The following is a 24,966-nucleotide window of genomic DNA, read 5'->3' as shown; positions in this document are numbered from 1 at the left end:
GGACTTTTATTAATATAAATAATGTGGGATAGAGCCCTAATTATTTGATGTAGAAACTCAAAAAATACATCCATGTGGCTTTTATCCTTAAGTGCAGGTATAAATACTTGTGCATTTATAATGTTTTGTTAAAAACTAAAACCAAATGAAGGCGTCCACTCTAATTAAATTTCAGCTATTCAAATTGATTTTTTGGTCATCATTTTTAAAGGTGTTGTTATTGAAATGGTCCAGCAACCAGGTTTTGAAGTTAAAACAACCCATTGAGATGCATGAAATTGCATCTTCTATTTGTATTATCTAGAGCTGGGTAGAAAATATTGATTGTTTCCTTAGCAGTATATTCATAGTTAAGTGAAACTTTGTAGAAATTTTGTACAAGTTCAAAGACATATTTAGCACAAGATTTTGGAGTAAAAAAATTAACAATTCCTTTTTTCTATTCTATTGATAAAATCTATTGCTAAAAATGTCTTTGTACTTTTACCAAATATGAGCAAAGTTTAATGTAATATGAATATAGAAATGCAAACCAAACCCAGCAAAATATAACCTCCCCACAAAACACAGTGCTTCCACTTTCCACACCAGAAATGGCTGCATTTCAGTGGTGAGTGAAGTGGTCCTTGTCTAGTTTGTAGATCTGTTTGGTTGTAAAGTGTTTTTAGGATCCTTAGAGGTGAACAGTACTATACATGTTTAAGTAGTCCTTATTGATATATTTAGTTGTTATAAAAATCATGCACTTGTGAGTGATAGTGTGTTGTATTTTAGAGAATATTCATTATACTTGTGTAGAGCAGCAAAGGAGAAACTGGAAAAGCATCCCAGAAGCTAACAGCAGTAACAGTTAAATCAGGGAGATTATCTAGTGACAAAATAGAAATGCTCAACCTTTACCATTTTGAGTCCACATTTTGAAACTGAAAAATAAGGGTTTGAATTCAGAAATCTCTACTGTTGCATTGTGATTATAGTACAGTGATGCACAAGAAGACTGATAGTGGCAGGAAATTATGATGGCCTACTTTCTCATGTGTCCATTCCCATTGCTATCATGTGCATTCTTTCCCAGAGTGTAGGCTCTTCTGGGATAGTATCTCAATGTGATAACTTCAACACTATCCTACATGTTAGGACAGGAAAAGATAAATTAATAGTCTAAACAATAGGTTTGAAATACCTAGTGTCCTTGAAACCATGTGTTCTTGCAAGGTTGACCAAGTCACAAATTAAGAACGCAAGCTTCCTGATTCACAATTCTGTGTGCTAATCACTGGCCCAGGGTTGATTCATTGAGTTCTCTATATCCTGTTTCTGTCATTGACTCCTTAGGTGTCCTTTGCTGAGTCACTAAAATTAAGTGCCTCACTTCCCCATCTGATGGTAGTAACTCAGAATGGTATGTAAGAACTAATCATTAATGTTTCACAGTACTTTGAGCATATGAAGCACTAAATGCTGCAAATGTTAGGTTTTATTATTATGTGTTGTTCAGTTTACTGTGTGTCGTGGGGAATCAACCATCTTTCATGTGAAATCTTCAAACTTGCACTCTTCCTCATTAAAGTTCCCATGACACTTTCCATAATAGAGAGGTGAGTGCAAGGATTGTCTGGTGGTTTGGGCACTAGCCTAGGACTTGGGAGACCTGGGTTCAATTCTCTGCTCTGACATACACTTCCTGCGTGTCTTTGGGCAAGTCACTTAGGGAACTGTGGCACAGAGAGACTCTCTGTAAAATGGGGATAATAGAAAATCCCTAACTCACAGGGGTGTTGTGAAGATGAATACTGTGAAGCACTCAGACACTACCGTGATGGGGATAAAAGTACCTAAAATAAAAGTGTGGCCAAAAACTGTGATCACTGTTGTGCAGTGTGTTTTGTGGTGGTTGAACTGCAGCCTGGCTATTAAGAGATGGCTGGATGAATCTCATATTTGTCTAGTTTGTAAAGTGCTTTGCAATCCTTTGGGATGAAATTACCTACAGGGACATACATCCGTTATTGATCACAGTCACTACATAAAATTGAAGCTCGCCTTCTTTATAAGCCCAATGTTGACCATCTGTAAACTTGCTCAAAAGTGACCTAATCCTGCTGAAATTTAACAGGTATGACATTGTGCCAGGGTAGAAAGTCTCTGTAAAGTTTGGGGCAAACCAGATACAGCATTTGGGAGCATGAAAAATGAGGCCATCTCATTTAAATATATTCCTTTTTTGTTGCTTTTTATTAAGCCAAAATAGCCTGGGTCGTATTAACTGCCGGAACACATGGAGTGTCATTTATTCCTCCTGTGTTCTGCTGGAGGGTGGGGACAGCCATTGTATTGTAAAGTTCACCACTGGGGGCTATGGCAGTATCTTTGCTTTATAGATACCAAACACTAAGAAAGTGAATTCCTGAATTACTTACTTACTGAATGGGATTTTGCTGTGTGTGTGTGTGTGTGTGTGTGAGAGAGAGAGAGAGAGAGAGAGAGAGAGAAACCAAATGTGGGATCCACACAAGATCCATATACCTCTAGGAAGCAGGAACACAATGAGGTGGTGAGACCTGGAAAAAAGGGCGGTTTAGGTCAACACTGCTGGCATAGTATATCCCTCACTATACAGATCTTACGGAAAAAAGTAGAGCACAAACTCAAGTGGCTCTGAATTATTGCTCATTAATAAAAAATACTTCAAGCCATCTTCTTTTACCCAATGCCCATTACCTTAAGAGCAAAGGCATGGGCTTTCACCTCTTCTGGTCCATCACTTGTTCATATTCTTCCAGCTTCACATCCCTCCCACTGCCAACTGCTTACCCATAACCCTGCACAGTCACTAAATGCATGTGCACATGCGTGCAGACACACCTTAGGTAAAGCAAACATGGCATGGGTTGATAGGGTGGGAAAAGGTTAGGCTAGTGAGCGAGTTCATTTGACATTTTTCCTTGCTGAAAAGTGATGAATCACTAGGATGAATCAGTGCAGAGCTTCCAAGATATAAAGTTATTTTAATTAATTAAAAGGCCCCAAATTGAATGAAGTCTGTAAACAGAAATATTTGCTGAAATTAGAATAAAAGTTGTAAACATATCAATGATGTTTAGGAAAATACATAATGTAACATTTGATCTTGGGCGGGAGGAGGCGTTCAAAATTTAGTCTGGGAGAGGGAACATTCAAAATGAAGATTACATTTGGGAAGATTAAAAGAAATCTGAAATCAAGGAATTGTCAAGCTCAGAAATCTTGTACTGTCCTATCTCTGGCCTTACATACATAGTGCAGTTAGGTGAACTCTCTACAGAGCTGTTTTTGCAATACTTTAGCAGCCCTCATGAGTTCTCCCATAGAGAGAAAAAGAGAACAAGTTTGTGCCCATAAGGGATCATCTGCAAGAGTGTGTGTGTGTGTGTGTGTGTGTGTGTATTATTTATGCAGAACATTAAGAGGAACAAATTTTGCCCTTCTGAAGTCGGTGCCATCAACCGGCACACAGTTGTTTGTTTGGCATGGGTTGAGTGACAGTTTTTAAACAGATGTCTGAGAGAGTGGCAATTCACAGCTCAATCAGACTATGGCCATTGGTTGACAGAAGGAAACCTAGTTAAGTATTTATTACTTTGTGAATGATGGCACTGCATTTTGTCTGCTTGGAAAAATAATTGTTAGTCTAGCAATATAAGGAAGGCAGCAGAAGATGAAGACTGTACTCTGTTTTGGCTCTAGTGGAGGGTAGCCAAGTCTCTGCCCTTCACTTCTGCCAATGGGGTTTGGGAAAGATTATAAGAGACTTTTTAGAAGAAAATGAGAAAGGAAAGATTGTAATGGAAGAGATAGAGACTTTGTAGAAATGAGAGAAGGGACTGAGAGTAGCGGGGAATGAAAAGAGGAAGTAAAGTGTGAGGTAAAATGGGGTGAACACAGTGGAAAGAGAGGAGTTGAAAGGGAAAGATTGAGACCTTGGAGAAGAGTGAGGAGGAGGAAGGATGTGATTAGCAAGGAGAGAGATATAGGGGAAAAAATATGAGAAGAGAAATCATGACTCAAGAGAAGGGGGAAGAGAAAGATGATTTAGAAAAAAGGATACGTTTCACAAAGGACTAGGAGGAGAAAACCAAAACCAAAATGAAGGAACACAAATATGTATAATACTAAACAGAGAAATGATGTGTAAACATAGGTATAGCCTATTACTTAGTTGTTAGTCTTCTCCAACAAAAGACAGCAAGGTTTCTTGCCCAGTGGCAAGCAACACTATAGGTGCAGCTTTGAAAAGTCCAGTAAACATGTTGTGGAAGCTACATGACAAAAGGGGAAGGTATCATGCCTATTGTTCAGTCTCTCCTTTCTCTTCCCTGTAGGTATATTTCCTATGCTTAATGGTCTGAATCCTAAACATAAACATTGCATACTCATCCTTCGGATTCTAGACAAGTGCTCAGTAAGCTCTGCTCATATCTTTTTTTTTTTCTTCTTCTTGTTTCTGCTTTTAAGCCTTCTCTGTCTTGCTCCTGTTTCTTCTCCTTCCCCTTTCTGTCCCTGTAGTTTCTCAAAGGTGACTCTTAACCCTGCTTCAGCCTGGACACCAAATATTTGAAACGACCTTTGCAGATGGGATGTCTCACAGTCAACACCCATATCTTCCAACTGCATAAGAATCCCTTGGATTCTGATGCTGTCTGTCCTGAGAAACTGACCAGGATTGACAATGGAGAAAGGAGACATACAGGTTCCCCATTTGGGAGGCAGGTCACTCAGGACTCTCTGTAAACTACAAGTCCCATTCTGGCCCTGCTTCACAGGAGCCAAAAAGACTGCATCACACCATAATGCTTCCTTCAGTGATTCTCATCCATCCGGTGTCCTGACAGTCTGATGGCACACAGCATGATTATCCTTTCACTATGAAGAATCTGTTCTTGTCCATGTTTTGCATACAGTTTTAATTCAGCTCTCATGACTTTAGGAGTACACAAAATGTTCAACATATGCTAGCCATTTTCCAGTTAATACAGCTGTTTCATCATCACAATCAGAGTAGCCTGCTGATCACATAGAATTCCACCCTCTGTAGGTTTGACAGACTCTGAGAAAGAATGGCTTTACAGTGTTTCAAAAGGGTAGTGTCACTCTGTATCTAGCTCCTGCTAAGTAGAGTTTTATGAAAAATCTGTGTAGTATATACAGTACCTTCAGGAGACCTATTCAGGATGACACACAGGTGATGACTGTGACTTTTAATTTTTGTGTGCCCATTACACATTTGAGCATGAATACAAAAATTAAAAATAACTGGGCTGAATCTGAATTAATTCAAATAATCCCTCATCTGGCAATTGGGGAAAGTGGTGGTTGCAAGACGGTTTGAAATGATTGCTGGTATTTCAGTGCATTTCAGGGACATCCATGATCAACATTTTATCATAAGGACTTAGATATACCTGGTGATTTACAGGCAAATAAAAAGACATTTCTTCCCTGATGAGCTTACTATCTACATTAGATAGATAAATATATATATAAAATGATGGTTGGCAGGAACCAGAAGTGTGGAAAAGGGGGAAAGTAGAGTAACAAATGGAATATTATTTTTAGAGAAGAGGATGGTGTTTCTGACTCAAAGCAGTTCATGTTTTGTTTATTTCTCAGTTATATTTTTTTAAATTGATTAAAAAAGATGAATTTAAATATCTTTGTCTGGTGGGATATCTTTGTATGGTGGATTATCATTGTGCATTCATGGAGAGAGTGGTGTTCTTGAAAGGATTTGTATGAAGCAAAGGTAGTTGCATAACAGCGAGCATGGAAGAAGGCAAGATGATCTGAATGGAAGGATGCAAAGGGAAAAATTAGGAATGAGACTGTTATGAAGTGAAGAATTCATGAGAAGCAGGAAGGTTAAATCAGAAATGCAGGTACGAGCTGAGTTGTGCGGAGTTTTGAGTAGGAACCAAAGCAAGGCTTGATTTTTACCCAATGACTTCGGATCTGATTGTTTCGCACTGTCTCTGTCCCATTCTGCCACAGATCAGTGAAGGTATATAAAGTAGTGCTCTCTTAGTTTAAAAGGGGAGGAACTGCTGGCTGAACATTCTCCTTGAGGACTCCTTAGCTTTGGAGTTCACTCTCTCCCTTGGTTCAAAATAGCCTAAATTTTCTGACTTTAAAGGCACACTGCAAAAACTTGTATTTTACTATGTTTCCTGAGCAGGAAGGAGTTGTCTGGGGAGAGTGAGGTATTCTTTGATTTTTAACTTACTTTGCTGCTATTGGTAGCTAGCTCTTTCTAGAATATGGTGGAGTTTGCCTTTTAGTTTGCCTTTCAGTTAAGACTTGTAATTTTAAGTAAATGTCTAAGTACAAATGAAGAGATATTAGCCAGAGCAAAGATTGATAATCAAGAAGGTATGAGACCTCTCTGTCGCCCTTTTTTTTTTGGTACAGTGATCACCTGCTCTTTGTACAATCAGCTTTGCTCTCCTGGAATTATCACCGCATCTTCATTGCATCATGCTGCATGACACACATTGCATCTATATAGGTGTCTGTGTAGATATATATTTATTTTAGTGAAAATGTTCCCTCATTAAGACTTATTTTTGGAGAGCCAGATCAGTCATTTCTATTCATTCTTGACTTGCTATCCAGAGTTGATGGTTGTTTGGCAATTCTCCTGTCTTTGTTTACTTAGAACTCCTCAGCCCACCTTCCTGGGGGTTGTATTGCTTGATATAAACTCCTACAAGTGGAATATGCAGAGGCCACTCGAAAAAGAGATGAAGATTACTTATCTGTAATAGGAATTCTTTGAATTGAGTCTCAGCGTAGTCACACTACCTGACCACCTTCCCCACTTCTTTGGAGTCTCAGGTTAGGAATTCCTGAATTAGTGGAAAGAACTGAGGGATGGATGTGGCCATGCTCCTTTTTATACCCTTGGAACCCTACAGGGTGGGGAGGACTAGGGAGGAGCGAATGACACAATGAACAGTGCTTTCCAGAAGGTTCTGGAAATTCATGGCCCAGGTAGCTTTATCCCACAAGTGTGAATTTGCAGCGGCTTATCTCAAAGAACTTCAGTTACTGGTAAGTAAGCTTCTTTTCCCCTGCCCTATCCACTACCTCAATGTCCCAGTCAGGTGTAGTTCACCCTATCTCCAACTTCCCTACATACAGAAATGATCTATCATATGACAGGTTCGGTCACAGAGACCCCCTTGGGACTCTTACCTGATGTGTTGAAACTACCTCTGGGCCCGTTTTACACTGCCAGCTTGGGACTCCAGAACCTTGCCTCGTTGAGCCAGACATGCTAGCAGGGCTTTAGAGTGCAGCCCGGAGCGTGAAGCAGCTCCGGAGCAGTGGAGCTACAGGTTTTGGAGCACAGCTCCAAAGCCCTGCATGCTAGTCTGCTGTAACACTGACCCAGGTCTGGTCCACAACCCTAAAGCTGCAGACTTTAACCAAAAACTGCTCAGCAAGTCACTTATTTCCAGCACCCAGACACCCAGTTCCCAATGGGATCCAGACCCCAAATAAATCCGTTTTACTCTGTATAAAGCTTATACAGGGTAAACTCCTAAATTGTCTGCCCTCTATACATAGAGATATGCACAGCTGTTTGCTCCCCCAGGTATTAATCACTTACTCTGGGTTAATGAATAAACAAAAGTGATTTTATTAAGTATAAAAAGTAGGATTTAAGTGGTTTCAAGTAATAGACAGAACAAAGTAAGTTACCAAGAAAAATAAAACAAAACACGCAAGTCTAAGCCTAATACATTAAGAAACTGAATACAGGTAAATCTCACCCTCAGATGTTCCAATAAGCTTCTTTCACAGACTAGACTCCTTCCTAGTCTGGGCCCAATCCTTTCCCCTGGTACAGTTCTTGTTAGCTTCAGCTCAGGTGGTAACTAGGGGTTTTCTCATGACTGGCAGAGTTTGTTCTGTTCCATCCCTTTTATATCTTTCGCACAAGTTGGGAATCCATTGTGTCTCTCTGGGTTTCCACCCTTCCTTCTAAATGGAAAAGCACCAGGCTTAAGATGGATTTCAGTATCGTGATATGTTCACATGTCCTGTGAGACTTCATTACTCACTGGCTAGCACCCATGTATACAGGAAGGCTTACAAGTAAACAGAGTGCTAGCCAGTGAGTAATGAAGATTCCAAGATTCCATTAATGGCCAACACTTTGCATAGTTACAATAGGACTTCAGAGTAATACTTCATATTTCTAGCTTCAAATACAAGAACAATACATTCATACAAATAGGATGAACACACTCAGTAGATTATAAAGTTTGTAATGATACCTTACTAGAGACCTTTTGCATAAAGCATATTCCAGTTACATTATATTCACATTCCAAGCATATTTTCATAAAGTATATGGAGTGCAATGTCACACTATAGTCCTATTGATTATCTAAAGCATGCAGGATGGAGCCCTACTTTGCCGGGCCTGTTGCGATATATCTGAACAGAGTTTTCTTCTTGTTGACCTTATGTCTGGACCCTAAATTAATTTTTGGTGTTAATTAAAAAAACGGTAAGTTCCCAAACCAAATATCGTAAAGGATTACTGCCCAGGAGTAGTAGAACTCAAGTTATCAGACCCTGGGTTTGTTAAACTGTGGCTTGAGTATCCACACTCATTTGTAATCCCAGGTTAGGAATTGTTGAACCCTGGGTCACGTCTGTGGCTCCAGCATCTGCAGTACATTACATGGGTCTGAGTCCAGCCACCTGTATCCCAAACTTCCTAGCGCCTTCCCAAAATGTTGCTGCTCTAGCCCTTTGTTGTTGCAGCGTGGTAAAACTTGGCTGTCCTGAGGACAAAGAGAGTCTCCTTTCGGGACTGTGGGATGCTTTTGGCAGAGCCCCAGAGCATGACTCCAGTGGGGCTGCATCTACACTGCAGAACAATAGGGCTTGTATCACCTTGACTCAAGTGTGGACCCTCCACCCTGGGTCCAAGCTCTGGGTTAGCACAATTTGTGTGTAGATGGAAGGGGTTTAGGCTTGTGTCTGAGTTTGAACCTTGGGCTTACACTGCAGTGTAGACATACCTTTAGAGTTAATTTCCAGACTTTTTAATGTTTGGGTTTTTCAAAGATGTAGAATTTTTGTACAGAATGTGTTACATTGTAGGTGAACTATATTGACAAACACACTTCCATTGTTAACTTTTAAAAGTAAGTGTTTTATTTAGGAAATTTTACATAGGGGACAACAGTCCTCCTTTTGAAATTTCTGACAAAACTACCATTTAGTTCAGTGAATCAAGGATTGGGCCCCGCAGTATGCAAAGTCCTTGGCATAATATAAAATTTCCTTGTGGCATCAAAAGGATCTAAGCTTCTGTGCTATGATGGGAGACTGATGCTCTGGCTCCACTATGCACCTGTTAGTTGTTGCAATTTTATAATGGAAAATATAATGTGAACTAAAAAATTGCCCCAGGCAAGTACTGGCAGTTCTGTAATTACATATCAAAAAATAAGCAAACTGGCAGCTGACAAATGGGCAGATGATGTGAGTTGCCTGTAATGGAGCCTCATAGAAAATGTGTGTGTGTATCTCTATATAAAGACAGATTATGACTGCTCCAGCAAAATAATCTTGGTAGTTGGGGAGAGGGCTCAAGGAGTCTTTCCCACCCAGCACATCGGTGCAGGGACTTGTGACATAGCACTCTATATGATTTGATGAAAATATACTGATGAGTGTGAACATAATGTAACTAAAATATGCTTCATGCAAAAGATCTCTTGTAAGGTATCATTACAAAGCTTATAATCTACTGAGTGTAGTCATCCTATTTATATAAATGTATCACTCTTGTATCTGAAACTAGAAATATGAAATATAATTCAAGGGCCTATTGTAATTGTGCAAAGTGTGGGCCATTAATGGTGGTTTGGAATCCTGATGGCTCCCATCAACCAGGACAATTGACTGTAGATGGCTCTGTTTTACTTGTAAGTCTTCCTGTATACCTGTGTGCTGGCAAGTGGGTAATGAAGTCTTACAGTGACATGTGATCATGTCATATGAACTGAAATCCATCTTTAACCTGGTGCTTTTCCATTGAGAAGGAGGGGTGGGAACCCAAAGAGGGACAAAAGATATATGCCTTATGCAAAAGATATATAAATGGGTGGAACAGAACAAATTGGCTGCAATCATGAGAAATCCCCTAGCTACCACCTCAGCTGGAATAAGGACTGTACCAGGGGAAAGGATTGTGCCAGACTAGGAAGGTGTCCAGTCTGTGATAGAAGCTTATTGAAACATCTCTGCGGGTGAGATTTTATCTGTATTCAGTTTTCTTACTGTATTAGGTTTAGAGTTGCATGTTTTATTTTATTTTGCTTAGTAATTCACTTTGTTCTGTCTGCTATTACTTGGAACCACTTAAATCCTGCTTTCTGTATTTAATAAAATCACTTTTTATTTATTGATTAACCCAGAGTATGTATTAATACTGGGGGGGGGTGTCAAACAACTGTGCATATCTCTCTATCAGTGTTATAGAGGGCGAACAATTTATGAGTTTACCCTGCATAAGCTTTATACAGGGTAAAACAGATTTATTTGGGGTTTGGACCCCATTGGGAGTTGTGCATCTGAGTGGTAAAGAAAGGAACACTTCTTAAGTGGCTTTCAGTTAAGTCTGCAGCTTTGGGGCACGTGGTTCAGACCCTGGGTCTGGGTTGGAGCAGACTGGCATGTCTGGTTCAACAAGACAGGGTGCTGGAGTCCCAAGCTGGCAGGGAAAGCAGGGGCAGAAGTAGTCTTGGCACATTAGTTGGCAGCCCTAAGGGGGTTTCTGTGATCCAACCCGTCACAGAACTATTGTAATGTGGCTGTCTGTATGAAAAGAAGAGCATGGCTATAGTCTGGCTCTGTCAGATATTGCCAACAGTTACAATCTGCATTGGAGAGAGAATGCTGTACTCTTATCCTACAGGTGGTGTAGCTGGTGCGAGTGAGCGTGCCATCCCCTGTCCCGCCCCCATATATGTAGAAGCATTTGGAGATGCCTAGGATCTCTAAGCATAACAGTCCTTGTCATGTACCACTTTTGAGTCGATGGCAGAACTCCCATTGTCCATTGTGACTCTGTTTCCAGTCATCAGTACTCAGGCAATGCATCTCTTTTTCTCTTTGCCCCTCTCCTCAAAGCACCATTCAAGCTCTTAGAGCCAGGAGAGTGTTGTGTATATAATTATCCTTTATATACAATGTGTGTCTCTCATATAAAATGTGTAGTTTTCAATGTGTATTATATACTGTGCCAAAATTTACCAAAGGATGGCTAACTCCATATTCAGGTTACATATCTAAGTGCCTAACTTTAGACATCCACATTTGAAATGTTGGCCTGTATACATAATATATCAAATAAGCAAAAGCTGCATACATAGTCCATCTCCTCTAGTATATTTACTTAAATGCTTATAACTAAATAATAAAATAGCGGTGTCACACGTACTATATTTACTTGCAACAATGACACCATTACTATTGTTTTTTTATTTGCTTATATTATCAGTTTTTGTGAAAGCTTAAGCCACATAAAACTGCACGTGGTGTGACTGTATTTAAACTGGTGGCACACACCATTGAGGTGTGCAGATCAGAACCTTCACACAGTTCACTCACCACTATGGATATCCTACTGCTATATATACACCTTCCTTCCCCATCCACCCCTCCCTAAATTTTACTTCTGACATTTATTCACAACTGCATAAGTACCGTTTGATTTTGTGGCTAACTGTAGCAATTGATTTTCATTATTTATGAGTGTCATTGTCAGAATCCATTTACGATTCTGACTGAGATAAAATGGCTTGCAATAACTGATACGATCACAGCAATAAAGTAATTAACTGGCACATTTAAAACCTGTCAAGGTCCAAGCGACATTAACTCTTTTGGCATTTCAGGAAATATGCTATCTTCTGAGCCCACAAAACTTCTGATTTCTAATCTTTCCTTTCTTACTACATTATCTACTTTTATAGTCTTGTTGTTAAACATATACTTTTGGCGTTCAAAAGAAACCTGACTGCTTTAAGGGAAATTAAGATGTCTGTCCAACTACAGCTACCAAAAAGTACTCCATGCACCCATCAGCACAGCCAAATGTTTCCCTTGTTCCTAGAGCTTGGAGACAAGCACTACCATGAAATAGCTGGGAGCTGGAGTGGTAGTGCATTCTGGGTATTGCCAATGAACATGTCAAGTGTCTATATATCATAACGTGTCTGAAGGTTTCAGAAATAAAAGCAGGATGAAGACAGTCATTTAAAAACAGCAGTATTTTTTGAGTGTCACAATTTAAACACTTCAATAACTTAAAGTGTCATGAGTTTATTATTTCTAATTTATTAATATAATCATTTGGGATACACTTGTATGTCTCTGTCCCTGCACATCATCACCTTCTCTCCCTGAAACATGAGCTATTTTACAAAATATATTGGCTTTGTTTCATCAGTAAAATACCTAGAATATGTAGCAAAAGTCAAGAGGCTAGAAACAGCAGAGAATTTAATCAGGTGCTGTATTCTTGCACATATTTGTTTGAAATAAAAGCACATATTTGTTTGTCTTTAGTCATTAAACTAAGTCAGAAGATTTAATAAAGACCAGCTGAGCCTCTATTCCCATTTAATGAACAACTATTTTATTCTTGAGGGAAGTCTTTCCTTTTGCCATGACAGGTGACATCTGGATGGGAAAATGTCCTGTTGTTTAGGACTCTAGCCAGGACAGAAAAAGATAATCCCGACAAGTACTTGTTATTGCTTTTACACTTTGGTAAAGCAAAAAAGTCTGTCATTTATATTTAATCCTTTTGATGTGCTGAATTGGCCTTTCTTAGTTTGCAGGTCATGTTATATTTCTTTCTTACCTTAGAACACTTCTGATGTGCTTAAGCATTTGACAAAGCAGTGCTAAACCACAGACTGAAAAGGGGCATTTCAGAGTGCGAAAGAAAAAGAATTCACTAGATCAGAACACATGTGGAGCTTTAACAAAACACCTTGTGTGATACCTGAGGAACTTGTACACTTTAAGAGTGTTTATTTTTAGGTTTTTAAAACCTTTCTCACTTTTTTTTTCTTTTCCCTTAATCAGGACAGAATTTTACCCTAAGGCAGTTAGGAGTTTGTGAACCAGCAACTCGTCGTGGACTGGCATTTTGTGCGGAAATGGGGCTCCCCCACAGAGGTTACTCTATCAGTGCAGGGTCAGATGCTGATACTGAAAATGAAGGAGTGATGTCTCCAGAGCATGCCATGAGACTTTGGGGCAGGGGGGTCAAATCAGGGCGCAGTTCCTGTCTATCAAGCCGTTCCAACTCAGCCCTCACTCTGACTGATACTGAACATGAAAACAAGTCCGACAGTGAGAATGGTAAGTTCTTATATGTGTACAAGTCTATAATTCAACACTTTATTTTCTGTTTTGGTTAACGTGATATTTTTAAATTCAAGGAATAACCTTGAATAATGTATTTTTTCCAGGTAAAATCAATATTCAGTATCAGTCAATTAAATTGCATCACATACACCATGCAAGTGGTGAATGTGATGTTTTAGCTATAATTTTGAAGAATTTAATTGCACAAAAAATAGAGATTAGTTTTAACTTATCTCAGTCTATGTCACCTGTTATCTCTGTGGAATAGTGAAGCAAGTGGTTATAAAGTTTATCCCCAAGGCCAGCTTGCAATCAAAGATGTCTTTGTAAATTCCTCTTGAAGACATCTCAAAGAAGTTGCAGAATCTTAGAATGGATGAGTGAGCGCACAGAATAGTGTATTAACAGGGCTCAAGTGATTGAAGAACAAATTTGATCATGCTTTAAACTTATGAGTTGATGAGAGCAATTGAAATCATGGTAAAGAGGGGAGTGTGGCCTTTGATGTGCCTTGGGGACGGAATTACTGTGCAATTAAAATCCACAAAAATCTAAACAGCAATTTTGCATGTTGAAGGGAAGAAGTCTTTGTATATTCATTTTTTTTCAGCTAAGTGCATGAAAAGAGGTTAATATAGAATTTAATTATTTTAAAATAAAAAGTTTTTTAAAAATAATCTTACCCTACTTTTGGGTGGTTGAGCAGAACCTGAAATAGAGTTGTTAATTAAAGTGTACCAGATATTAGGAGACATGTCCCTTTTAGCTTTCTTGTAGTAACTTTGTTCTAATATTTTCATAGTATTTTTAACATAACCAAAATTGCAGTATGCTGTCTTTATTCCATAAATGACCATATATAAGAAACATAAACAGAAAAAATAGGTGAAGTGGGTATTGAGTAAAATGCAAACTAGAGAGGTAGTTATTTGACTGGATGTTTGTTTTATTAATTTACTAACCTTGTTGGTTCAGCTGTGAAATAGAAGAGGCAATTGTATTGCTGTTTGCTCAGTTAAAACTGTGTCTCACTGTGGTAATAAGCAGTTTTGTATATCTCAGTGTCCTCGACCTTTTGCAAAAAATAGTCGGTCTTGATTTAAACTAAAAGCCATAGTATGTTCTTATTGTAACTATTTACAGGAGTACCCTTAATGTTGTAAAGAGGAAATCAAATCAGTATTTTGTTTTTATTCATACCAAATATTTTTTCCCTTGTGATTTGTGGTTTAAATGAGGATTGTCAGACTCCTGTATGTGGGAGAAAATATATGATACAGTAGAGGAAGCCAAGGACCTCTTTCTTGTTCTTTCCTTGTTAAACAAGAACATTGAGGGGAGGGAAGTGAGTGCCTGTGAGGGATGGAGTGCTCAAGTAGAATACTCTCTTTGTGTTGGACTTTCGATGTATCAAACCTGGAGAGTAAGCTGCTCTTTTTAGGGAAGATTTCATATCTCAAATTGGGTAAAGGAGCTTTTCTTTGTGAGATGTGCTTATTCCCTTATGTATCTGCCATCATGGAAGTTTAGACCTGTTGGGCTGCTCTAGTTGGCTCTCGGTACTAAATTATCCAGAACCAATGGTGACTCTTTGGTGAATCAACCTAGAGATCTCCCTATTTAGTGGAAGGGCCCATGCTGGAGGTCACTCCTTCTTAGTGGTTTTCCAGAGCCTAGGTTTTACAAACTTTAGAAAATACCATAAAACTTCTAGGTAGCCAGGCTTTCATTTAGCCAAAGAGGACTACTTCAGCAGTGTTATATTTTAGGATATTCTTTTTATAAACCTTGTATTTGTGCCATTTATAAATTCTTAAATAAATAAAATCTGGTTATACCCTGACAATATTATAAGTGGTTTCTACTCTTCTCTGGCTCCAATCATGAATTTAAAATTGGAATTGGAATTTTGGCTCCAATCATGAATTTAAAATTGGAATTTTGAATGCATGAAATAACTGAATAAATTGGGAAAACCTATTATTCAGCATTGGTAAAATTAGGCAAGCAGACTGATGTTTTAGATACTGCTTCAAAAAAGAGTTTAGTTACTAAAAAGGATTGCAGCTGATTTATTTATTGAGAGGGAGGCCAACAGTCCAACTTAAGAAGGCACTAGAACTGCTGTGAGGCTAATGAAATTTTGATGGCTTGAATGTCCCATTGGGTTTCAAAACATATTTAACCTAGACCATGTTACAGGTCTCCATTTAAGAGGAGAGACAATGCAAGTTGTGATAGTTTATCTTCTTTGGCATTTTGTTTCCACCAAATGTAGAAGATTCAGATTGAAGTTCATTTTTTTAAAATACAGGGAATTCAATATGTTAAATGTTGATGATAAAATGTAAATATAGTTTAAAATAAGGGGGAAGTAATTCCTGTCATGACACATGTTGGTTTTTCTTTTGTGGCAAATCTAGAGTATCTGGCTTTGAGTGTAAATACTAATGATTCTGTGATTTATGCCTGCCAATTCATAACAGTCCTAGTAAAATGTTGAAATGTGACAAATAAATGTGATGTGGCTCCCTACTGTAAGGTAAAATTATGAGCATGTCCTACAGATTTCAATCCTCTTTGCTATCCCTGTGGTGGTGGTAAAAAGATTGTGACTGAATTCCAAATGTTGGGCTTTTTTTCGGTAGCATTTCTATAGCTGTGTCAGTCCCAGGATGTTAGAGAGACAAAGTGGGTGAGGTAGTATCTTTTATTGGACCAACTTTGTTGGTGAGATTAAAAACTAATCTCTTTCACCAGCAGAATACTATCTCACCCACCTTGTCTCGCTAATATTTTTGTTTTACAAACAACTGCATTTGTATCCCAAATATGCATTTGCAAACCAGATTAGGAGAAAGAGTTTATGATTTTCAATATGTTATAAAATAATAAATAAATGGAGATATCCTATCTCCTAGAACTGGAAGGGACCTTGAAGGTCATTGAGTCCAGTCCCCTGCTTTCACTAGCAGGACCAAGTACTGATTTTGCCCCAGATCCCTAAGCGGCCCCCTCAAGGATTGAACTCACAACCCTGCGTTTAGCAGGCCAATGCTCAAACCACTGAGCTATCCCTCCCCCCTAAAATGAAAGCAAGAGCTCTAAAACATCATGACATATATTTTCCCTCTTCCACAATCATAACTATGGGCCCAGTCCTGCAAGTACTTTCTGTTAGGCATAGTGTTCACTGTCATAAATAGTCCCATTAACTTACTGTCATAAGTAGGCCACTTTCATGGGACCATTCATGATAGTAAGCACTGTGACCCATAGAAAAGGTTTGCAAACTTGGGCTTAAGTGTGCTACAGTTTGTATGCAATTTGTACTTGATGGCTTTCCCCTTAAAAAACTGGGAATCAGAGCTTGGTTTTCATTCTCAGCTGCCATTTAGTTGTGCACACTGCCTCTTGGATACTGTAGTGGTTGGCTCCTAAGTACACATCCCCAAGGATGGTGCCTCTAGCCTCTACTAGCTAAAAATAATACCAAATCAGAGTCTTACCCAGCCTGGTGTTATATTACCTTAACTACCCAATCTCATTAGAAGATCATTTAAATGTTGCAAGCTGTTTGCACAATGGAAAAAGTAATCCCCTGAAGACATTATTTTTGACTTACCAGGGTGTTAGCAATATACCTATTTCTAAGACCCCTCTAATGCCACACTAACTCATGCATAATATTGGAAGGATTAAGAGCTTTAGTCACAAAACAATGCTGTTAGAGGATTAAATTGCAGAATTTTAAGTAAACTGGTAGCATACCATATAGACACCAGCATTTTTCAGGAAACCTTTTAATTGCTTTCCAAGCACAGTGGAAGAGGTTCATTCTCTCCTCATTGTCGTAGGTAATTGTTGAATGAATAAAGCCAAAGAAAGGTATTTTCTTTCTTCTTGATGGAAGGTTCTCATTTCAGTTCCACATGTTACTTTTAGAAAGAGATTTCACTAGATTGGTTATATCAGCCCACCAGAAGAAGGATTGAGTCTTAAAATCACATCCACTAATCTGGGAAACCTACCAACAACAAGTACAAAATGATGAGTTGGTTGGGATGTAGTGAGTATGCATATTCATGTCATGCTGTTCCTCTGCTCCCCCTGCAGGATCTTTTGGAGCCAAATGTGCTTGAAATGAACACGTTCTTTGCTCTTTACAGTTTCATTCTCCAGATGGATTATAGGAATGGAGCCAGCACAACATACATGCATGCATTCCTTCACGTTATGTACATGCCTAGGTCAATGAAATATGTATGTGGTTTGCTTGTAGTAGCTGCAGCTTTGAAATTGTTGCAGCCCTTCTTTTGGAGGAGTATGAGTGATTTTTGTTTCGTTAGTGTGCTTTCTAAACTACTAGGGCACCAGTTTAATATTGGAAAATATTATTTTAGAACTGTGGGAAAAGAGATTATAGATTTTATCATATCCAGGATTAACTCCAAAACCAATCTTTGTGATTCTCTTTCCCAAAGAGAAAATAGAATAAATATAATTAACCAAACCATAGCTTAAATTTACAACATACACTAGCAGAAGGGGACACACTCTAGGTCCAGGAGCTGCTTGTTATATAATCTCTGTGGTGTACACATAACATGATGGAAGAGTATGGCATAAATACCTGTTATAGGGTGACAGACCAGTTTTAGATCCATCTTAACAATATCCTTTTCAAATTCCTTTTTGAACCTCTGCCACTGAGTAAGCAAAATGTCTGTCTGTTTTTTTTTACTTTCTTACTGTTAACCCATAAGTATAATATGAAATATAATCTCATTCAGTGCATCTCTAATGCTAATAAGTTTCTGTTGTATAACAACAAAATAACTCTGAATTTAATCTTATTACTTATTTATGAGGTCTTCTCAAATGTCATTATGATGTCTGTAATTTACTGTTTTTGAATACTATTTTTTATTTACATATGATACTGTGTATTCTCAGATGATGACAGAAACGCCAAAGGTAATCTGCTGCTGCTTACTGATTCAGAATCAAAGTGCTGCCTTGCAGAAAACAGCCTAATAAACTAATTGTATTTCTTCTCTAAACATTTTATATCTGCATGTTTTTTCCTATTCTTTAATGAACGTTTTCAAGACTGATTTGAGACTGAACTATATTATTGCACGTTTTATTTTAAAATGGGTCATACCAAAGTAGTATTTAACTGGAATCATTATATACTACAGGTTGAGAAAATAGAGGCTGTAGGACTTTTGCTATGAAAGTTACTGTAATATTAGCATTTACATTTAGATGCATTCTTCTAATCATAAATCACTTCCAGAGAACTTTTGGCATATTTTTCCTCTTTTTGACTGAAGTAAACTACAAAAAATTTGTTTCTCAAGTCCACTGAACAAAATGTGTTCTGTGAACAAAAAATCTTTTAAAAAAACCCTGATATCCCATTTTTGTGTAAGTTGTAAATGTCCCTTTAATTGTGGGGTTGCAATGAAAGCAAAGCATGCTGTGCACATATCAAAACTGATGATGTGTGCTGTTTTGATTTTGAATGTGTTTTTGATGTCCTTGAAAAATCACAGTGGTAGCAGTAAAATTGCTTTAATTAATGAATTGAAGAGCAACAAATCTGCTGAATCAGGCTTATTGATGTAATTATCACTGGAATAGAAAGGAAAAAAATCTGTCAGAGCTCTGGGACTTTATTTTGGTTGTTGTCATTTGAGAGATATTTAAGTACTTTGGAGAAATTTTATATCTTGTAGTTTACAGAAACATTGCTTTTATTTACTAACAAAAGTAATATTTGATATCTAGACACCATCTTGTGTGTGTGTAATCTAAATAATGGAATGTTCGGTTAAGAAATAGAGATGCTGATACACAAGTTTATATCCATCCTTTGTTAAATATCAGGTTTTATTAACTAGCAATGTGCAATCAGATTCTGATTTAAAGTAACAAATTATAGTCACAATCACTCTTCGGTAGTGTGATCGTGAAAGGTAGCCAAATAATTTTTCAACCTTATGAATTAACTTGCCATTTCCATCCTGAGTATCAGGAATGATCGTAAGCATCAGCCCTACTGTCCAGGCCAAATTCCAAGTTGGGTAGTTACATTCTGAATGCAGCTGGTCGGGAATCTTTGAAATATTTTTTTCTCAGAAAATACTGGTTTGGCAAAACCAGAATTGTTTGTGTGAAAAAGTCGATTTTGTTGAATTTCCCGTTTTGAAAAAATTGTGATTTTTTTTTTTAATTGTTGGAATGTCCCATTGCAACATTTTCTAAAGTTCTTTTTTTTAGATTGAAACAGCTTTTCCTTTTGAAAGGACAACTGTTTCCCATCCAATTCTACTTCTGCATGCCTCAATGTCTTTCATAGTTTCCATTACATGTGACCCATTCTTCTCTAAAATTGTTGTGCAGTGTTGCTGTATACAGTTAACTGTTGCATTCTCATATCTGCCCATGGGTGTTCGTATTTGAGTCCTGAATAAAGAGAGGTGATCAAAAGGCTGATCCAAACCCCATTGAAGCCAGTCAGCATCTTTCTATTGACTTCTTCAGTTGGCTTTAATTAAGCACTAAATGTATAGAGTAGTTTGTGATTCTGTAAAGCACTTTGAAGCTTTCAAAAGGTTAATTAACCTCTTATATAAAAAGGATTAGTTTATACAGTTACAAAAGTAATCATGCAGGATTTGGGACTGAAAAGGAACAATAGTGTAAACTATAGAACACATGAGACATTTTTGAACAATGTTTTTTCATTGTTTTTCAAGTCCAGGATGGAATTTAGAGAGGGAGACCCACCCTAGAACCACCAATATAACCTGGTAGTTAGGGCATTCACATGGGATGTTGGAGATCCAGGTTCAAGTCTCCTGTGCTGCAGAGTGCTGGTAGTAATTATTGCACATGTACTAATTATGGAAACTATGTTTAAAGTCTTATTTAATGGCTGAACAGGAGACAGAGAAAACCTCCTTCTTCTTCACTATAGTCAGGAGATTTGGATTCTGTTCCTGGCTCTGCCACTGGTCTACTGTGTGATATTGGACATTCACTTTACCATGTCTCGGTTTTCCTATCTGTAAAATGAAGATAATGATATTTACCCACCTTTTGTAAAGTTCTTTGACATTTATGGATGAAAAGCACTATATAAAAGTTGAATATCATTATGGTGTCTATGAGGGCCCAATGAACAATAGTAGATAGCCTGGTGAACCTGGGCTTTGGTTGCTCTGAAATGGAACTGAATATTTCTTGTTGTGGGGAGTTTCCTGTGTAGTCTGGAAATAGGATTAACTAAATTCAGACTGGCCACATTTGTGGCTAATAGAACCAAGTCAGGAGGAATAAGCTTAACCCAACTTTTCTTGCTGAGTTTCAGACAATTCCTTTGTTGTGATCTGAATATGCTAGGGACCTGTAAATTAGACCCTGATCCTTATGATGGTAAAATCTACAGCAGAAGGTATGGGGTTCTTTTGTGGAGATTGTTAGAGCCCCTCCCCACAAAGGCAACCTAGCCTGGCATCACTCAAGGCCCATGTTCAAGAAATTATATCTTAATGTTAGTCTGTTACCTTCCCAATGGCCAGAAATTGGAGTTTGAATGAGAGCAAATTTTTGATGAGACAAGATGGAAACAATGATAATAGGCAAAGAGAAGCACTTGGAGAAGGTGGCAGGGTTGATACCTTTCCCTGATATTGACAGTAGATGCCAAAGGTGTGCCTGTTAAGATGGTTCATTATATCTATAATTCTTTTGGATTCCTGAATTCTCCTAGAGTTCCACATGACTTCAGTGACTGAAATAGCTTTTTGCTATCAGGGTTTGGCTAGAAAATAGCACCAAATTCTCTTTGATATAGACTTTGCTACAGTCAGTCCTGCCTCTGACTTTCTGATTGGATGATTGCAATGCATTGTGTAGGGAGCACCCAGAAACTGCAGTCAGCGGGGAATTCTGCAGCTCACTTGCTTAGCCGCTTTAGCTACAAAGAACATATTTCACCTATTCTTCATTTACTGGATGTACTTGCTTTTTATTTGCTTTCAGTACAGTGCAAGGAGGTTTTTAGTGTATAAAACTCAGTACTGTTGGGTCCTGAGAGCTTGTGACAGTTGATATCAGATTATGTGTGTGTGCTAAGAGCCCCTAGATTTACATTGTTAGGGAGTAGGCAAAGGCTGTTATCAATTAAGGGCCCTCAACTCTGTGATCAATTCCTGCCATTGGTCCACCAAAGCTGCAGTTTATTGACGCTAGGGCAGGATGGAAGGCTAATTGAGCCACACAGGCTTTTAAAGTGTGAGGAGGCTGTGATACTATGGTACTGTTGAGTCCTTTTGGTTAGTATCAGTGGTGCAAGTAAGCCAGTATGGTCAGGTATGCCATACCATTAAGACATTTACTGCCAGTACACCGTACTGGAAAATACATTTTCAGAACTTCAGGGCTCTCCCGGGAACTGCAGGGGTGAAAGGAGAAGAACATGGGGCTGCTTCTCCCAGGAGCCAGTGTCCTGTGCCAGCAGCTCCTCTGGTGTGGCTGTACCGTCCCCAATCCTTCCACACAGCTGCGTCTACTGTCCGGGGTCTGTACAGCCCCGCAAGAGGTGAGGGCTGGGGACGGTACAGCTGCGCCAGAGGAGCTGGCAGCCCTACATTCTGCTCCTTTCACCACTGAGGTTCCCGGGAGAGCCCTGCGGTTCAGCGGATACTAATTTCTGTCTGCAGATATCCACATCTGCAGGTATAAATTTGTATCTGCACAGGGCTCTTGTCATGGAACATTTTTTATGGGGGGGCGGGAGTGGCACCATACCAGTAAGAGTTAAAATCTACTTGCACCACGGGTTAATATTAATGTGTCGTGTTATTTTTAAGTGGTAAGTGGTGTTTATTCCCATTTTACAGCTATAGAGTGATATTTGGGTCCTCTCAAAAAATCAGCAGGCCTGCAACCTCTTTTTCCCTACAGAATCCAAATGAGTGCTGGGGTGGGTAGGTGTTGAGGGGGAAAATTCAAGGACAAACTTCAAAACCTCAGGTCGGTTTGCATTTTTAAGGTTATAACGCTTTCTCTCTCATTTCCCTTCTCTTTTTAATTGAAAACTGAAGTTAGCGCTGGTAAAACCGAGTGTGCCCCACAGGCTTTGTGGTTCCTAGAGGCCAGCTCTATGAAGCTGGGAGACGTGACTAACTTTGTTTTCTCTGCATCAATTAAACTTAATATCTGGATGTTTAGTATAAACAGCCAGAAGAATGCCATAAAAATGTTTCAGGAACTGATAGCTGTTAAGTAGGGTAATTGATAGTTTGTACCTGTTGCAAAAAAAAAAAAAAAAAAAAAAAAAAGAGAGACTGAAATAATATTGTATTGTGGGGGAAAAAAGGTCTTGTCTTTTTTAGAAAGCAAAATGAGCAATGCAGAACAGCATTTCTATCTACAGTCCCAAAACTCCAACAGATACGTCTGCTTATACCAGACCTGTAACAGGAATGGTGAGGCCAGACTCCTGTATTTAATTGTATGTAGTAGATTCCCCTGAATAAGGAAAGTCCTGCCCCATTCCCTGCCTATACTGGATATGGGAGCAAACTGAAAGCCCAAGTCATTGCTGTCCCAGAATTGTGGGAATGACTATTGCTTATTAAAAACATTATCGTGAATGTCACCTAATGATGATATCTCTGAGAGAAGACAAATCAGCAAATTACTGGCTTTCTTTTCCCATTGTCTTATACTATCAACAGATAGCTTTTCCCACACACTCCCTTAACATTACCCAACTCCTCCCTCTGCCCCATAAATTTCCCCTTTCATAGTGGTATGAGAATACTAATCAGCTCTCAATACTGAAGAGATTTATTATACCTGCAAGCTTGACTACACTGCCATTCCTTCTTGTCATCCTGATGCTTTCAAGCCAGTTTCAGTATATCTCTCTGTCATTCAGCCTGCTGTCTTCAAGTTATCAGCAGTTGGTCATAGCTGCCAACTGAGCTTCTCCTGCTTACATATCGTCCTCCCACACATCAGTTTGTGGTGAACTTCCCCCTGCCTTCACTGATGCCGTCATTATGAATGGACCCACCTAAACTCCATACTGCAGCATTATTCACTAAGGTGCCAGGAATTTTGCAGGGTCTTGGGTAAGAGACATTGTTTTCTTCCTCTGCAAAATGTATTAGAAAGCTCTAAAACAGAGTCACGATAGATTGCATTAGTGGCCTTCCTGCCAGCTCCTCTCTTCCCATCATCTTTCCTATCTCAACCCATGGAAAAACTTGGAGGCTGAAATACTCTTTTTGTGGCCTCAGAGAAAGCAACTAGTTTTGCTGCTCTGCAGGCTCTTTAATCTCTGTTCCTTGCTTGCAAAAAAGCCTTTCCTGCCTTGTCTTCTCTATTTACAGCATCATACATATGTTAGCCTTAAGAAGTGGGATACTGTCTGTTTCTGGCAAACCTCTCCTTTTTTCCTTTTAATTGGAATCACAGCTTACCAGGTAAGAAATGGTTTCCCTCAACCATTCCCCCCCTTAAACTCCTAAATTTAAAGTAAATTATTTTTGTTAATTTTTTAAATTAATTTTCTTTGAAGGTATAAATAGCCTCCAAAACCACCTAAACTTAGGAGAGTATTGAATTGTCTATACTCCCAATAACAGGATTACACAATACTTGAAGTCAGTAAGCTCAGTGCAGGAGTCCACCCACATGAAGGAGCTTGCAGTATCAAGGTCTGAACGGGCAGTGAACCATCTCTGCTTTTTTTTTTAATCTATATATCGAATCTGTATGTCATGTAGATATATATACACGTAGTGAAGACCTTTACCTGTATGCACAAAAGTGAGTGTTTTGAAACCTAGGCTGTGTACTATAATTTTATATCAAATAAAGATGACTAAAATTTGTAAAAACAACACTCTATGCATCCGAAGAAGTGAGGTTTTTACTCACGAAAGCTTATGCCCAAATAAATCTGTTAGTCTTTAAGGTGCCACCAGACTCTTTGTTGTTTCTGTAGATACAGACTAACACGGCTACCCCCTGATACTTAAAATTTGTAAAGTATATTAACATAAAATGAAATCCAAAAAGTGATGCTCAAGAGTATAAATTGTTGCACAAACTAAGCACTTACCAGATGAATCTTATTTATAATGCTGTTCTTTATGGGAACACACTTGACTAGGGCATAAAGGGTGTGGTGGCCACGACCTTCCCTCTGTTCCCTCTGACCACCGGTGGCGGCAAGATGGAACCTGGAAAATGTCTGTCTTGCTAGTTCTTAGCTTTGCCTAACACATCTACAAACTTTATGAATGTCTTCAGAACTCTTTTTATTACCTTGATTTTAGACCACTGTGATTATATTGACCTGATCAGAATAGTGATGGCTAGAACCCCTGGTACTGAGAATACCATACATGTTGGTGCCACCCGTAGAAGGAGTCTTTTCCTTTTGCCATCATCAGGGCATAATGGTGAGAAGAAATGGTCCTTGTCAGGACTGGC

At 38.7% G+C, this 24,966-nt stretch overlaps 1 protein-coding gene across 4 annotated transcripts in view; it reads left to right on the top strand.

The window, feature by feature from the left end:
• TENM3 (teneurin transmembrane protein 3) overlaps positions 1–24,966 on the top strand; it is a 982,465-nt gene that overhangs the window by 512,651 nt on the left and 444,848 nt on the right. For all 4 annotated transcript variants that reach the window (XM_054029684.1, XM_054029687.1, XM_054029686.1 and 1 more), the window contains one exon: positions 13,159–13,437. In XM_054029684.1, coding sequence (XP_053885659.1) covers positions 13,159–13,437 — 279 coding nt within the window. The remainder of the gene's footprint in view (positions 1–13,158; positions 13,438–24,966) is intronic.

Source organism: Malaclemys terrapin, chromosome 5 (genome assembly GCF_027887155.1).
Source record: "Malaclemys terrapin pileata isolate rMalTer1 chromosome 5, rMalTer1.hap1, whole genome shotgun sequence".
NCBI classification, from domain to species: domain Eukaryota; kingdom Metazoa; phylum Chordata; order Testudines; family Emydidae; genus Malaclemys; species Malaclemys terrapin.
Note: the sequence above shows the minus strand (reverse complement) of the source record. Positions and strands in the feature narration are given on the sequence as shown.